Source organism: Atta colombica, unplaced genomic scaffold, assembly GCF_001594045.1.
Source record: "Atta colombica isolate Treedump-2 unplaced genomic scaffold, Acol1.0 scaffold58, whole genome shotgun sequence".
Classification (NCBI taxonomy): domain Eukaryota; kingdom Metazoa; phylum Arthropoda; class Insecta; order Hymenoptera; family Formicidae; genus Atta; species Atta colombica.
In genome coordinates this window covers 1,205,331-1,220,654 of record NW_017259548.1, presented here as the reverse complement: position 1 = coordinate 1,220,654, position 15,324 = coordinate 1,205,331, and the positions used below count along the sequence as shown (strand labels likewise).

The 15,324-nt window shown below is 36.8% G+C and overlaps 1 protein-coding gene across 1 annotated transcript in view; it reads right to left on the bottom strand.

The window, feature by feature from the left end:
- LOC108692095 (eukaryotic translation initiation factor 5B) overlaps window positions 1–15,324 on the bottom strand; it is a 44,831-nt gene that overhangs the window by 16,708 nt on the left and 12,799 nt on the right. The window contains exons 12-14 of the mRNA XM_018200218.1: window positions 9,681–9,757; window positions 9,015–9,222; window positions 8,785–8,880 (exon numbers count right to left, since the gene is read on the bottom strand). Coding sequence (XP_018055707.1) covers window positions 8,785–8,880; window positions 9,015–9,222; window positions 9,681–9,757 — 381 coding nt within the window. The remainder of the gene's footprint in view (window positions 1–8,784; window positions 8,881–9,014; window positions 9,223–9,680; window positions 9,758–15,324) is intronic.

Below are 15,324 nucleotides of genomic sequence, written 5' to 3'. Positions count from 1 at the left end.
TTCCCTCTTCCTCTTCCTTCCCATTCTCGCTTCCGTTCTACTAGCCGCTCTTTCCTTTAATTCTCCCCCTTATATGTAGTGACAGACACAATGTCCAATTTTTGTTGACAAAACTTGTTATTTTGAAGTTACGATTATTCTTTCACGTCTTTTTTATATTAAATTTTATATTATTTATATTAAATTTTATATTGAAAATATAAAAAAAAGTCATTATTTATCATATTTTTTCTCATTTTTCCAGTTTTTTAATATTATATCAACTAGTGCGTGTCACTATAAAAAATCTTTCTGTTTTTCATATCCAAAAATTAATTTTGAGAAATTAAATTTAAAATACTAAAATGACAAAATTTACTTTTTACAAAATAATTTATTTTCTTTCTACGTTTATTTTTCTTCTATCTTTACTTTTAATCTTTAATTTCTCAAAAACTGTACATGCTTTTCTTGCAAAAAAAAAAAAAAATCATTTCAAATTTATCATTAAAAAATTAAAATTATAAAAATTAATTAATAATTTCGAAATGATTAAAATCGAAATATTTTCACGCAAGGCAAAACTCAAGCGGAATATGAAATAGAGAACGACGGACAGAAGGATATTTAGAGCGGAGTAAATAAAGGGAGAAAGAGCAACGTTCAAAAAACGACGGACGCCACACAGGCTGCTGATGTAGCACGATAGAGTACAAATGCGTTCACGGCGCTCACTCGCCGACCACATCCCGTCTTTCGGTCTTCCGGCCTGTCAGTAGCTTTCGTGGAAACGCCTCTGGCTTCCTTCCGGCCGTTTATCACTCGTTAGACGGAAGGGCGGGCGGATGGTGCCGAACCCTCTCGACATGCCGAATACGAGACATTCGTCCTTTCACAAGGATACGCTCAGTCCCTTGTATAGTGGTAGTGAATGTAGCATGGTGTATAAATGCTAAGAATAAGACACAGTATCCTATGGTATGCAACCGGCTCGTTTGAAGCTCGGGACAGTCCTTCGGGGTTAACACGACACATCCGGTTATTCGATCGATATAGTCGAAATTATATAGGACATACGAGAAAATATTCACGACGAAAGAGATCCCGGAGATTTTACAATGCTTCCCTTATAGATCTTAAAAATAAAGTTTCTCATATTGATTTAGGCTCCTATTCTTATAATACTTAACGAATAGTGTCGGTTTCGTTATACACATGGTGTGGTCGTTGCACAAATGGAAAGAACAGTTTTACTAAAATATCTTGAACATTTAGCTAAATATAAATCTGAAAATAATTTTATTGGATTTCAATCATTAAAAAGATTATGTAGTAGTTAAAGTAGTTGCTACAATGTGAAAATTTTTTCAACGTGTTGCTTATGATGTTTGAGTTTCCTATGTGATTATTTTGATGTTCCAATACAATTATTTTCAGATTTGTATCTAGCTACATTTTTAAATAGGTAAGAGTTGTCGAATGAGTGTACTGATCGTCTAAATATCACATCAATATCTTATATTATTATTTAATATAAGCAATTAATATTCAATAAAAAAAAATGAAATAAATGAGAAATAAATAATATAGATATGAATAATATAGAAATGAATAATATATTGTAAAATACTTTACATTGTGCATACATATTTGCAATTATTATAAAAATTAAATTAATACTTTCATAAAACCTATCAAATTTTCTAAATTACTACAAGATTAGACTGATAACAAAAACTAATGACAATAATAAAAACTAATAATTGAATATAATAATACATATATCAATTGCAAAAATAAATTCAAGCCGATTTTCGACTTTTTTGTCCTTTCGTTATTGTTATTTGATAAATAATAAGTACTTGATCTTTTTTTGATAAATTATTAATATTGGGTATTAGTTAATTGTTACATATTAACTGATGAAAAGTTAAACATATAGTAATAAGTGTTCGAAAGATACATACAAGCTACAATTCTCAATATCCATTTACATACAAATCAGTATCAAATGAAAAATATAATAAAAATAATTGTATAAATAATTTAAATGGTTCGGCAACTCTCTCCTATACTTCTGCAAAATTATTCTTTTTATGCAGTTTTTTAACATATATAAAAGCAATTGTGTTTGCAATGTAATGCAAAGATACTGTAAGATATTATTACTATCATTAAAAGTTATAGAATAGAGATCTTGATTTCTTTTTATGATCTTTCTTATTAATGATTGTAAAGTTATAAATATCGTTAAACTATATCTAGATTTTTCAAAATGTATCGTTTATTTGATCTAATTTTTATATATTATGAATTTTTTTTTTAAATTCGCTATATATATAGTTTTAGATAATAGAAAATTTTTGGGTAATAAAACGACATCTAAAAAAAGACTTAAAATTAAAAGACTTTGCTTTATTTAAAAAGAACAACATTGTTAGATATTGAAGGAACAATCTAACCTGGTAACCTGATAACAGTCTAACCTAATCTCTTGAGCTAAGTAACATTTTATTATTTTTAACTTTCGTGTTCAAAATGTAAATTAATCCGTTCCTGTGTTAGATTCAAAGTAAACATCATCCATATTAACGTATATATTAGTAAATAATAAACTAAATTTGAGTCAAATTTAATATACTTTATTGAATTAAATTGTTTAATTTCACTATTTTAGTTAAATTAACGACGTATTGGGTAGGCAGTGGCGATCTATAAAAATGATTAAAAATAACTCAAATTGAGTATAATCTGACATTATGAATTTAACAGTGAATCTCAATTGATTTTCGTGGAATCATGTTTCGCGTGCTTTCCTTGGACGATTCGCGGAGTCAGGAAGGATAATTTTCGCGTAGGAGCTCTCTCGTACTTGAGAGAATAACAACCGCGTGCATTACGGACAATTGCGAAACGTCGCGGTCTAAATACCTCTCAATAGAAAGATATCCTCACCGACTTGAAATTTCTATCCATCGCGAATTTGTACGCGCGCATGCACGGCATATGCCCCAAGGAAAAGGAAGAGGAAACAGCGAGCGGGGAGGGGAAAGGAAGAATAGTCTATGTACAAACGCCTTTCCGCCGGAAGAGGACTCGCGCATCAGAGCATTTCTAGTTCCTGTCGCTCGCCCACAAGCTGAATATAATTCCAAGTGAAATCACTCTAAGTCGCTCAGATACGTCCTTTCTTGACGTTCCTGATTGTCTATGAAAAAACAATCTGAAATTATATGCAAAATTAACAGACGGAAGTATATCGATAACAGACGTATCTTTCAATATATTGATTCAGAAATAATATTTTAAGATAAACTGTTTTTGAGTAAAACTATTTTTTTAAACCAAATAAAAATATGTGATTTCGATTAAATCACATATTGAGATTTTATCTGTATAATATATTCCTCTATAAAACATTATGAAATATCGTACAAACACTAGAGATTGAAAATCGGATGAGCTTGCAACGTATGTCGATTGTGTTTCTCGCGCTACGATTGCGTGTTGTTGAACTTACTACGATAAAGGGCTTCTGCCTCTCTTTCTCGCTCTTTATCTTTTGCCCTGTCTCTCCTTTTGCTTTTCTCTCCTTTTTTTTCTTCATTCCAATCACTCGATTCTCCTCGAGCATCCAACTTTCGCTTTATGGAGACAACAAGTAAGGATGCTCCACAATAACTCGTTCAGTTGATTTTGATCCATTCTTTATTTGATTTTAATTTAAACTTTATAAACGATAATTTCAGATACTGTTTGATATTTTAAGATTGCTTTATAAAATTGTTTTTATTTATATATATATAAAATACATATGCATTTAGAAAAATACATTTTAAAAAACGAAATGCTTGTTGTAAGAGAATTTATAATTTCAATCAACTCTACGTAAATGACATAAAATACGTTACGACTATTCCGTTAGCGCTCTATTATACGTCAGTGAACGATTTGTTCGTCGCTCAACTGATAAAGAGAAGAACACAAGAAAAACGGAGAAGAGTGCAATATACGTTGCTGAAACGAAGATTGCAAAGAAGAAGAAGTAGAAGATGACGAAGATGCTTTACGTAGCGGAGGTTATTTCCGCCAGGACCATCCAATCGTGAAACGCGCCGAGATCTACTCTTGGAGCAAGCGGAAAGGAAAAAAAGAGAGAGAAAGAGAAAAAGAAAGAGAGAGCATCAAAAGCGCGGCGTTATCGCGACTCTCGGGTCATCGGGCCGAGTAGAATCCGCCACCGAACAAACCGACGGATGTACGAACGATCGGCCTGCCGGTCGGCGGCGGAAAGAGTGGAAAATGGATAATGGTGGGGAGGGGAAAAAAAAGGAAACGCTGCAAGAAAACGGCAGGCCGAAAGAATCCACCGGATTTCCGCTCGCCGTTAAAGCCGCCTATCGAGACCAACGTGTTGCGCAACGCCCGGTACTATATGACTATATGTTCCTACTGTGTATTTCTATGTATGTGTTGTATGCGGCGCGCGCGGGTACGATAACGCACGATGGAAGTCGCAAGAGGGGAAGCGGATAGATGAATAGATAGGTTCTCCATGCGAGTTCTCCGAGGCGGTCTCTCTCCAGACTCTCTCGCGGCGCCACGGAACGGCAGAGTCAATTCTAAGAGAAGAGTAATCGAGACGTTACGTAATGACACGAACGATAATCATTAATTCGTTATCGATATCGCTCATTAAATCATATTTATGGGTAAACGCGATTGCTCCCATAAATCGTAGATCCGACTTCGATCTCTGATAGAAAAAAGATATATGCCCATAATTGTAACTATAGACGATTAAACATCAAAGACATATCAAAACAGTGATAATCCAATCCTTTAGGTTAATAACCTATTTTATTATTCTTCATTTTTACAATATATGTCAAAATGTAGATCAATTCATTTCTGTGAGTTTCAAATGAACAACGCTAATATTAACATATCCTTGTAGTAAATAATAAACTAAATTTGAATTAAATTTAATATATTTTCTTAAATTAAATTGATTTCATTTAAATTAATTCCATTTTCTTGATTTAATTCCATTATTTTAGTTAAATAATAACGATTTATTAAGGAGAAATAGTGGCAATCTATATATTGAGAAAAATGTTGTCTAGTTGAAAATGGATAAACCTCAGAAGTTTCTAATTATATCATTTTTATAATTCTGATTTTAATTCTTATTTCAAAAAATTTTAATTGGTATATTTTTAATCATATTCTAATTAATCCAATCAAACATTTTTCTCAATATAGAAATGATTAAAAATAATTCGAATTGGGCATAACTTGACATTATAAATTTAATAATATAAAACAAAAAAGGCACGAGGGGATGTTTGTAACGATACAAAGCTCGCGACGAGTCACGATTGATGGACGGAGCATCAATGTTGCAAAATTGGCATACGAATCTTCGTGCGTGGCTCGAGAGCCCCGTGAGTACAACTGTCTCTCTTGCCAAATGTATCGCGAGCTGAAAATCCGCTCGACGCTTGCGAGATCACGTTCTTCCGTCCAACGTTTAAGCCGTGTCGTTTCCTTTCGCGACGTGATATCGACGCAAAACCTCCGTCCCGCCAACTACGTGCATCCGGTCGCAGCGATCGTTCGACAAAAGGAAGGCGCGAGCCTTCACAAACTGACCTGCGCTAACTGGAGTTTCGTGAGACTCGATGAACGCATGGGATAATCGTAAGGTCATCGTCGAGAAGACACGTTCTCGCGGTAATTCACTCATTGACGATTGGACAATACGGGCGGAAGTAATTTTCATGGTAAATCCGGAGTTTTCCACCGGCCGTTTTGTTTGCGAAGCTTGGCAAGACCATGTGCGATCTCGGAGTATTGTAGTCTAATAATCGGTATCCTCATAGCCGATTATACCTATTATTTCTTAAGCTCAGAAATTTCAAAAAAAGGTTGTTCTAAAGTCCTTGCTTTAAAGTCCGTACCTATTCCAAAGAAAGAAGTCGAAGGAGAAGAGGTAAAAAATACCTGAGCATAAGTTTATACAATAAATTGTAACATGTTTCCTTTTAACACTACGACAAAGAGAACTAAAAATTTTATATAGGACTCTTTCTTTCCCATAAATGCATAGGATGAATGAAATTAGAACAAACTAAGTCTCGGATTCAAGTCAATCCTAAAAAAATATAGTAGTTGTCATGCCGTGCTCATCTTTCGACACCGGATACGACGTCAAGCTTGTCTCTTGTGGAAAGACGATCAGTCATTTGAAATCTGTGTGTCGTTCTTTCGAAGGACAAAAACACGCGTTGCGCAAAATTGTGAATTCATTCCTGGTGAGCGCTAGCGCGAGGCAAAAAGAGTCCGCCAGAAAACGTTGAGAAATACAACGTTAAAAGTCCGCAATACGAGAGTACTGCTGTACCGAGCTGAGTAGTATCTTTCGAGCTTGATGTCCCGCGGAGAATATCGCGTGGGCTCAGACACGTGGTCGGAGTCGCGCAAAGATCCGGAATGTTCGTTGCTTCCCTTCATGCGAGAGTAATCGCGCACAACTTGACGTTCATGGCTTTTACAAATCTCAGTTTATGTGTCGTACTCAATTTTATTGAAGTATCTAAAAATTTAGCTACATAGAGATACAGAACTGGAAATACTTTTGTTGAACTTCAAATTATCTAGGAATCTCAAGTATGATGAGTGAGAGAACCATGGCACACAAAAGACTTAAGCAGTTAGGAAATCAACATGTTGGATTGGCTATTCCTTATGTCAGAATAGCCTTACGGTTTCTACTGTGATTGGCTAACTCGTTTAATACTTGAAGTTTTTTGTGTTCAATGCTGCAAAAAGTTTTGAAATTCCTTAGCAACCAGAGTATTCTACTTAGTTCAACGAAATTATTTGCAGATCTTTTGCATAGCTGATTTTTAGAAATTTCAGCAAAACTGTTTTTTTGTAAAAGAAAAGAAATAGATTTCTGAATGGTGAAAGGAATAAGACTGATAGTATAATATAAATATAATAAATGGTACAATTTATGGGCAGCTTTCATAATTTAAATGATAAATAATTATGCTATTGTATTTAAATGCAAACAAGTATTCAAGTATATAATTCGAAAAAATAAACGAATTTTTTTTCTAATTCATTCTTGAGTTACACATCTTGCTATAAAAGTTAAGAACATTTTTCATAAGCCATTCCATTTTTATATCAAAAGAGGACGCTTTAATTATGAATTCTGTTTTGAGAGATCTCTTCAAGATCTCTATAAAATAATAGATCTCCTTCTTCTTGGAACAAATAAATCATAAGATACCGAGAAAAATGTCTGAAAAGAAAGGGCTGAAAAATATCGCACGGAGCAGTGCCAAGCCGAGCCGAACCGAGCTGACCTAAGTCGCATGGTGATAGAGCTAGCCGCACGTTAAATCATCGATCGCGGTGCGTGGGTGCGCCACCGCGATGCCGATGGGAAAATACATTTCGGATTTTTGTCTGTTGGGAATTTGCGTGCCACTAATGGCATCGTCGACGCCTACGGGATCCGAGGCTAGGCAACCTGCAACGTTTCGCGCGCGCTACCGCGTAAGGCGAGGCCAGAGAGGCCGGCTACCCACCCGGTTCCTCCTACGGGAAAGAACAAGAAGAAAGAAAAGGATAGACCGAGAAAGAGAAAGAGAGACGGACTTTCTTCGGTCAGTCGGATCCACCTACAGGAGCGAGGGAGAGCGGAATCGAGAATGCTGGCTCGGAGCGGTTTAATATGTCCGCCCGCTCGATCGATGCGATCAATCGACCAACTGAATCGCCGTATTTCCGCCGAACGAGTTCACCTACGCGCGCGCCGATAGTTCTCAGTTACCGCTCTCCACTCCGATCCGCAGGACTGGTCCAGCCTTCTCTCAGCGGTCGCCGTACAGGTCCTGCATACATACAGATCAGTCTTCGTTTCTCTCTTTCTCTTTCCCATTCATCCTTCCGTTTCGCGGATGCACGGATTCAATTTTCATCGCAAGCCTTCGGCATAAATTTCATTAATCTCTTTGGCCATCGCGATTATATTATACGTCCAGACCATCGTGATTACTTTTGATGTAACATGCCGATGACAAGTCGCACCGGTTTTGCGCATAAAAACTTCGTCTTATTCTCGCGGAGAATGAAATACTCTAGTTTGCGACACCTCGTAAAGTCCCCTTAAGTAAAGTCTTTGATAATTTTTTCCCGTAATTCATAGATGAAAAAATGATCTAGAATGTTAAGTTTCCTATTACGTTAGTAGTAAACATGCGCAAATATCAGAAATATGCCATTCTTATGTACTTTATAGTCTTAAAGTCTTATGGCATACAAAAAAAAAACATAAAGTACACGGAAAGAATGATTTTTTGCTGAAATATATGAAATTTTAGCTGAAACAGATCTGAAAATAATTTTGTTGTGCCATCAAAATAATTATGTAGGAATCTCAAGCATGATGAGCAGTGTTGCAAAAAGTTTTAACATTGTAGCAACAAGTTTAAACGTTCTATGTAATTATTTTGATGATCCGACATTTTCAGATCTGTATCTAAATCTGTATCTATTTAAATTTTTAGATACTCTAGCAAAATCGATCTTTCCATAATATTAAAAGTAATATTAAAAGAACTTCTTTGATCGAAAAATATCATTGATGCTTGACGTGGAGATTATCGATCTACGCAGCGATACATTTATATTCTAATAATGTGAACAACACGAAGAGACGTATGTACATTGCAATTCGCGATAGAGTTTCAGGGGAAGAGAGGAAGAAGAAATGTAAAGTCAACTCACGTCCTTGCTCGGGACGCAGAGCGGCGTTCCTTCCTTGACAATTCCAGCCTCGACCATCACGCCGATCACGATCGGATCCCTCGAGTTGAATACGTACTGAAATTCAAACGGGCCCACGTTTAAAAAGTTCCGAGTTCGAAGATCGCCGACGACGTCGGCGTAAATCCCGCTTGTTTATCGCGCATCCATTTCAATTCTTGCAAAGGCGAATACGCTCGCATATAACTCACCTGCGGTAAGATCTTCAACTTGCACGGAAACACGGCTATGTGCTTGTTCTCGTCCCGTTTACGCTGCTTCAGTTCCTCTCTATAATTGGTAAATTTGTCGAACAAATGATAAATAATATCAGCTTGGAAGATCTTGACGCCCAGTGAATCCGCTAGCTCCTGTGCGTCCCTCTCAATTTTCACATCAAAAGCAAGAATTGTAGCGTACCTGCGGATAAATTAAATAATGACTAATTAATTCTTATAGATAGCTATTTGTCACGCTTTTTGAAAATTTGAAATATTAAGAAAATATAAAATTTCTTCCATTAAAAGTTGTTAAAAAACTTTAACCTAATCTACATTATATTTTTTTATACTTCCTATTTCTTGCTTTTTGGCTCATGCCTTTTTCCTTTGCGATCATTTTATCAATCGCATTCCTTTCCACGTTTTTTGTGGAAAGTTTTTTTTCTCGTCCGAAGTCCGTCAACTTTTATTTCGGGCGAGAAAAAATGAAAAACTGAGTAAAAGATAAAAAGTAAAAAGAAACAGGGAACAAAGAACACATTGTAAATTAGACTTTAGAAGTCATTAAAACTTTTAATTTTTTGAGTTCTCCAAAAAATAAAAAAGTTAAAACAAATATTAGTTCAGAAGAGAATTTTACTGTCGAGATGTACTCACTGGCTATCGTGCTCCAACATGATAGAAGCTTTCATGACGTCTTTCTTGACGACTGGTCCGATACGAATTCCGGAGTACTGCAAACAAAAGCAAAAATATTGTTAAAGGAGAGAAATGCAAAAAAGATACGAAATAGCATCGCGAGCGTGCGAGTGCAGTTCGACATTACGCAAGTCGCCCCGATTTCGCTCGACAGCGTGCAATGACTGTCTCTCTCATCTTGGCAACATTATTACACAGTGTCTTGCGTTTATGTTATTTCGCACATTGTTACGTAATGCGGGGGGAGGGGAGGGGGAGGATCGAGTATAACGATTGCTGTAACAATCTAACTGCCGGATTCGCACTTGTCATCTCTTTAACGCGAACCAGTTTCTTACGGGAAACGTAACTTTTCATCGATGCTTTTCGTCACGCGTGACCACGCAGATGCGCAAAAAGTGCCTCGCAATCTATTTGCTTGGATGAGAAATAACCATTTCGAGGATAAACGGAGAAGTCACGAGTAGTCGCTGTCAAACGAATGATATATCAAATCTCAGTTCAGCTACTCTCTAAATTCTTTGGAGTGAAATCTCACTCTACAGAATAAAAGGAATTAAAGCCAGTCTTGAAAAAGAATGACTCAATCTATAAGAGTGAGATTTCATTCTTCAGAGTGACAATTCGTTCTAAAAGTTTCAGAGAGTATAAATAAATAGACATCTCAAAAAATTAATATTGTTATAACATTTTTCGACAATGAAACATAACATTTAAATATAAAATAATCGCAAATGTAAATTGATCACAAGAGTAAGAATATAAATATTAATAAATATAAATCTTAATAATTACTTTCCATCAATAATGGTAACGCATTCGTAACGCCGGTAGGCGATGTGCGATGCGTTTCGCAATCCGTTTGGATCACCTACGCTCAGCTACCGGCGACCGAATCTCTGGAATCATTGCCACCGAAACGCCACAAATCCCGCGGGTCTTTCCATGTATACGAAGCGCGTGTATATACGACTAGGCAAAAATAACCTATGACGCATGCATGCCGCCCGGATTCGGCCGGACGATGCAACGAGACGGGACGCGACACGAGACGCGCGACGCAACACGTTGAAATAAACGCGCGCGACGCAGCGATGCAGTTGCAAACAAGCTGTTTCGCGGCTTTACCGAGAAAAGCCACTCCGTGGTCGAGGAGCACCGCGCACTGTAGTCGGGATTAAAGCCGACCGAAGCAGAACGAGCTTGTCGTCGTAACGTTACAGGATACACAAGAAGACGTTCCGCTTCTACCGAGAGATATCTTCAGAAATATCCGTCAAAGATCTATGAAGATCTCTCAGTAGATCCGACAGACGTTTTACGTAAATCCCTTAAACCGCATGTAAATTAATGAGATTCTTAGTAATTGTATTCTTGATACTTTTGCTATAATTTAACATACAAAATTAATTCTGAATTCTGAACTCCGGTAGGAAAAGAACACTTATACCTAAGTTAATTAAAGATGTATTACACGTATTTCTTTAACAAGACATGCAAACATTACAGATTTTTGTATATTGTATTTGAAAGTAATACAAAAAGTTTGACGGTGATTCAAAATCTAGATAAAAAATTATCTCAATAAGTTTTTCATTTAAAATTTCTGTAAAATTGCATTGTTAGATATTATAAATATTTATTGAATTTAATTATTTGTTTAAATATATATATATAGAGACTTCATTCAATTATTTCATATTGTAACATTTATTTTTATACAGAAAGTATAAATTTTCAATTCCAATCACTTTTTATAGAGAGAAATTACATACGATATATATCCTTAAAAAAATATTTATATTTATAACTAACTTGAGAGCTAATTATTACGATTAGAACTGATTAGATAATACTAATCATAAGAGTAAAAAAAACATATTTTCATTCTTTCTTTGACCAATTAATGATTCTATCAATAACTGATATATTACAATATGTATATCATGATATGTAATTTCCTGTTACCATATCGTAACAAGATACCATGTTATTTTTCACATTCGAGATAAATAATATCAAATATCGCAATTAAACACTCATATCTTTTAAAATAAAGCTAAAGAAGCAATTAATTAGAGCATATACGAGTTTATTTCCAATAATTGCCACATTATATTGCTGTATATTACATTCGTTCTCAATCATCAGCCTTCTGATCCTCGCTGATTATACTCGCGCGTCTGCTTTCCGGTTTCGAAACGGATATCGGTTACCCGCTGCCGATGTGGTCAATATCTATAACACGATACTTCTGATATACGGGGATTAATTGCTGCGTTAAGAGAACTGCGATAGAGTTAAACACATTATAAGTATAGTGTAACTTTCAGATTTTATCTTGCATCGCGCGTTCCTCTTTTACTATTCATTACTCCGGTACTTGTGCACGTAAACAAGATCATTATACATACGAACTCTTTGTCCAAATACTAAAATACTAAATGTTTCTGCACTGAAATTTAATAAAGTCAATAAATATGTTGAGATTGAATAATTGAGAGTTAAGTATATTAAAATTTATATAAATTATCGAAAGAAATAATTTTGCAAATTATTTCTTTTTGTAGAATAATAATTTTTTTCGTCCCCATTTCTTTCACAATAAAAGGATAGATAACAAAATTTCCGAATTTATTAATATTTTAATCTATATAAGCACTTTATAATAATTTTACATTTTAAATACATGCCCCCCCCCTCTCTCTCTCTCTCTCTCTCTCTCTCTCTCTCTCTCTCTCTCTCTTTCTCTCTTCCTTATTTTCATTTCGAGTTCCTCGTGAACCATTTACCACGATTGTAACGATAATTATTCTCGCAGGTATACAGACCGTGCACAAATGGCAATTCCTATTTACGGGCCAATTCTCAAGCTAATACCAAGCGGTTGATGGAAGCGGATGATCGAGGGGAAACATGAAGTAGAGACAAACGTACGAACGGATGAACGAACGAGCGGAAGATGATACGTTCCCGAGGACTTTCCGAGATAAACATGTTTTAGAACTTCCGGCGCGCGTCGCATTCCGATCCTTACATCAGATACACGATGTCAATATATTTTTCCCTCAGTTCTATTTACTACGTGTTGCAGGATACATTTGCAGCTTTGTGGAATGTTCAAGGTGAAGAATAAAATATTGAGCAAAAATTGTAATTAATTCCATAATGCCTGGACATCGTGCAATATCCAATAAATAGATAGATTATTAAATTGTTAATAATCATTAACAATAGTAACAATGCTTACAATAATTAAATCGATTTTTTATATTCATCAAATTATCATCATTTGGAACAAATTATACAGTGGCTTAAATTTCGATATATAATTATCGCTACTTGAAACAAATTAAAGTTTATCCAACACAAATCGCTACGAGGTCTCGACGGTTTCTTTTTTGTACACGATCAAAATTCGTAGCAAGTCACGAGTTGACGATACTTCGCTTTGGAGGAACGGATGCTCTCGAAGAAGAGGAAGCGGGAGGAAGGGAGGCGGACAGGAGGCAAGAGAGGTGCCGCTGGAAAAGAAAAAAAGAAAAAGAAGTCGAGTACGGCGGAGAGGGGGAGGAAGGAGAGAGGAAGAAGGAGAGGAAAGACGAGACGAAAGAAGGAGAGAGATCTAGTACGACGAGAAAAGGCGGACACGGCAGATGTTGCCGGCGAAAGAAACGCCGCTGGTATAAGCGGGAGGAAGTTGGGAGGAAGAGTAAGACGGCGAGGAAGCGGGACGAAAGGGGCCCTGGCGCACGGCACGGGGAGGTTAAAGGAGGGCTCGGGGGATCGACACGGGGGCGACAGAGAGGGAGAGAGGTGCTTCCGGCATTTAAAACCAGCCGTCGGGGGCACGGATCCTCTTTAGCCTCTCGTCGTAACTGCGGCACGCTGCGCCGAAGAAGGAAACGCTAATTTATTAAACTCGCCTCCCGTTCCGCTCCTCCTGCATATCCTGCCCGCATAAGCGCAAGCGCGCGCGATTACCGAAGGACGAGCGTGTTGTGGCCTCGTGGCGAATTTCGGCTTTTCGCACCTTCGCGAAACCATGATCACGAGGTGATCATCAAAAAGGAGACAGTCAGAGAGAGAGAGAGAGAGAGAGAGAGAGAGAGAGAGAGAGAGAGAGAGAAAGATAGAGAGAGAGAGAGAGAGAGAAAGAGAGAGATGCGTTCCATATGCTCGATGCAATTATTTTCTAAAGAGTGTAGGAAGCACGAAGAAAAAATTATCATTATTCTCCTCGGATAATTTTTTTCTTATTGTAAAAATAAATAACGAAAGATATAAAAAGTTTATAAAAAATATATGCGTGAAAAAAAAGAATTATAGATTTGCAATAAAACAAGGAAGAATAAGTGATTAAAATAATAAAAACTTTCAGTGAATTAATCTTCGTGAAAGAGAAAACAGCAATATAATAATTTTTGCACAATCTCTCTCTCTCTCTCTCTCTCTCTCTCTCTCTCTCTCTCTCTCTCGAAATCTTTACATTAATAAAGTCCGAAATTTAATAAAAAGATATAAAAAAAGAATTATCTATAAAACAGCTCCATTAAAGTGATACCATCCACTAGGAAAATCGGCTAAAAACAGGCATTAACAGACTTTGATGAGGCGTATGTAATCCTCATTTATCTTCGACAGGGTTAATTGAAATTGAACGTGTCAATCTACAACTTTTCTTGATCGTTTCGTGAAAAACGCGCTCGCAATGCGGCGAAGCGTACACGGGCGCTCGCTCGCACGCATCCGCTCCCATGTCCCCAGCATATACAGGCCGCGCACTCATATGCCGCGGTTAGAAACAATGCGAGGAAACGAGCCATCTTTTCCTGCTGCACTGGCATCGGCGCGGAAGAGGAGCGAGCGAGCGAGCGAGCGAGCGCTGCGCTTCCGCCCGTCTGTTACGCGAACGGCCGAGTGAGCCAGGTAGCCAATCGACTCGTCTCCCTACCCGGCTAAATGCCGCAAAATTCTTCAGAATAGCAAAGGAATTCCATGTCGCCGGAAGTCCTTGCGGCAACAAAAGTTGAGAATTTTCCCATTATACCGAAATTTGCACTTATCGTCCCGACAGATTTTTGAAAAGCGAGTCCTTCCTCCTTCCATCCACAAATGTACAAATTTTGCAAAAATGAAGTTTCAACAATAAGATATTATTTATTTCAAGGTTCATTGATACCGTGACAAAGGGATAGGCATTCTTAAATGGCCTGAAAAGGCTTGCGGTTAAGTCATGGCTGCTGGATTTTCGAGCGATAATAATAAAAGAAAAGAGAAAAAAACGATCATCCAATGGGAAACTGATGGCAGTAATCCAGATTGAACGGATTCACCGAGGATAATCCGAGGAAATGAGCGAGAAATGTGTTGTCGTTAGCGAAGCGGAAATCCTAATTATGAATTGTGTAATTTGTTAGACAAGAACGATTGATATCGTAGCGGCAGTTATGAAAATGCATTAGTCTCATTTCGAGGAAATCTCGGTTTAATGCATAACTGGCGTGTAAGAAACTGTTGTCGTGTCGAGCGTTCGGAAACAATGTGAGGAAGTGAACCATCTTTTCCTGTTGCGCTCGCATTGAAACGGAGCCGAGAAGGC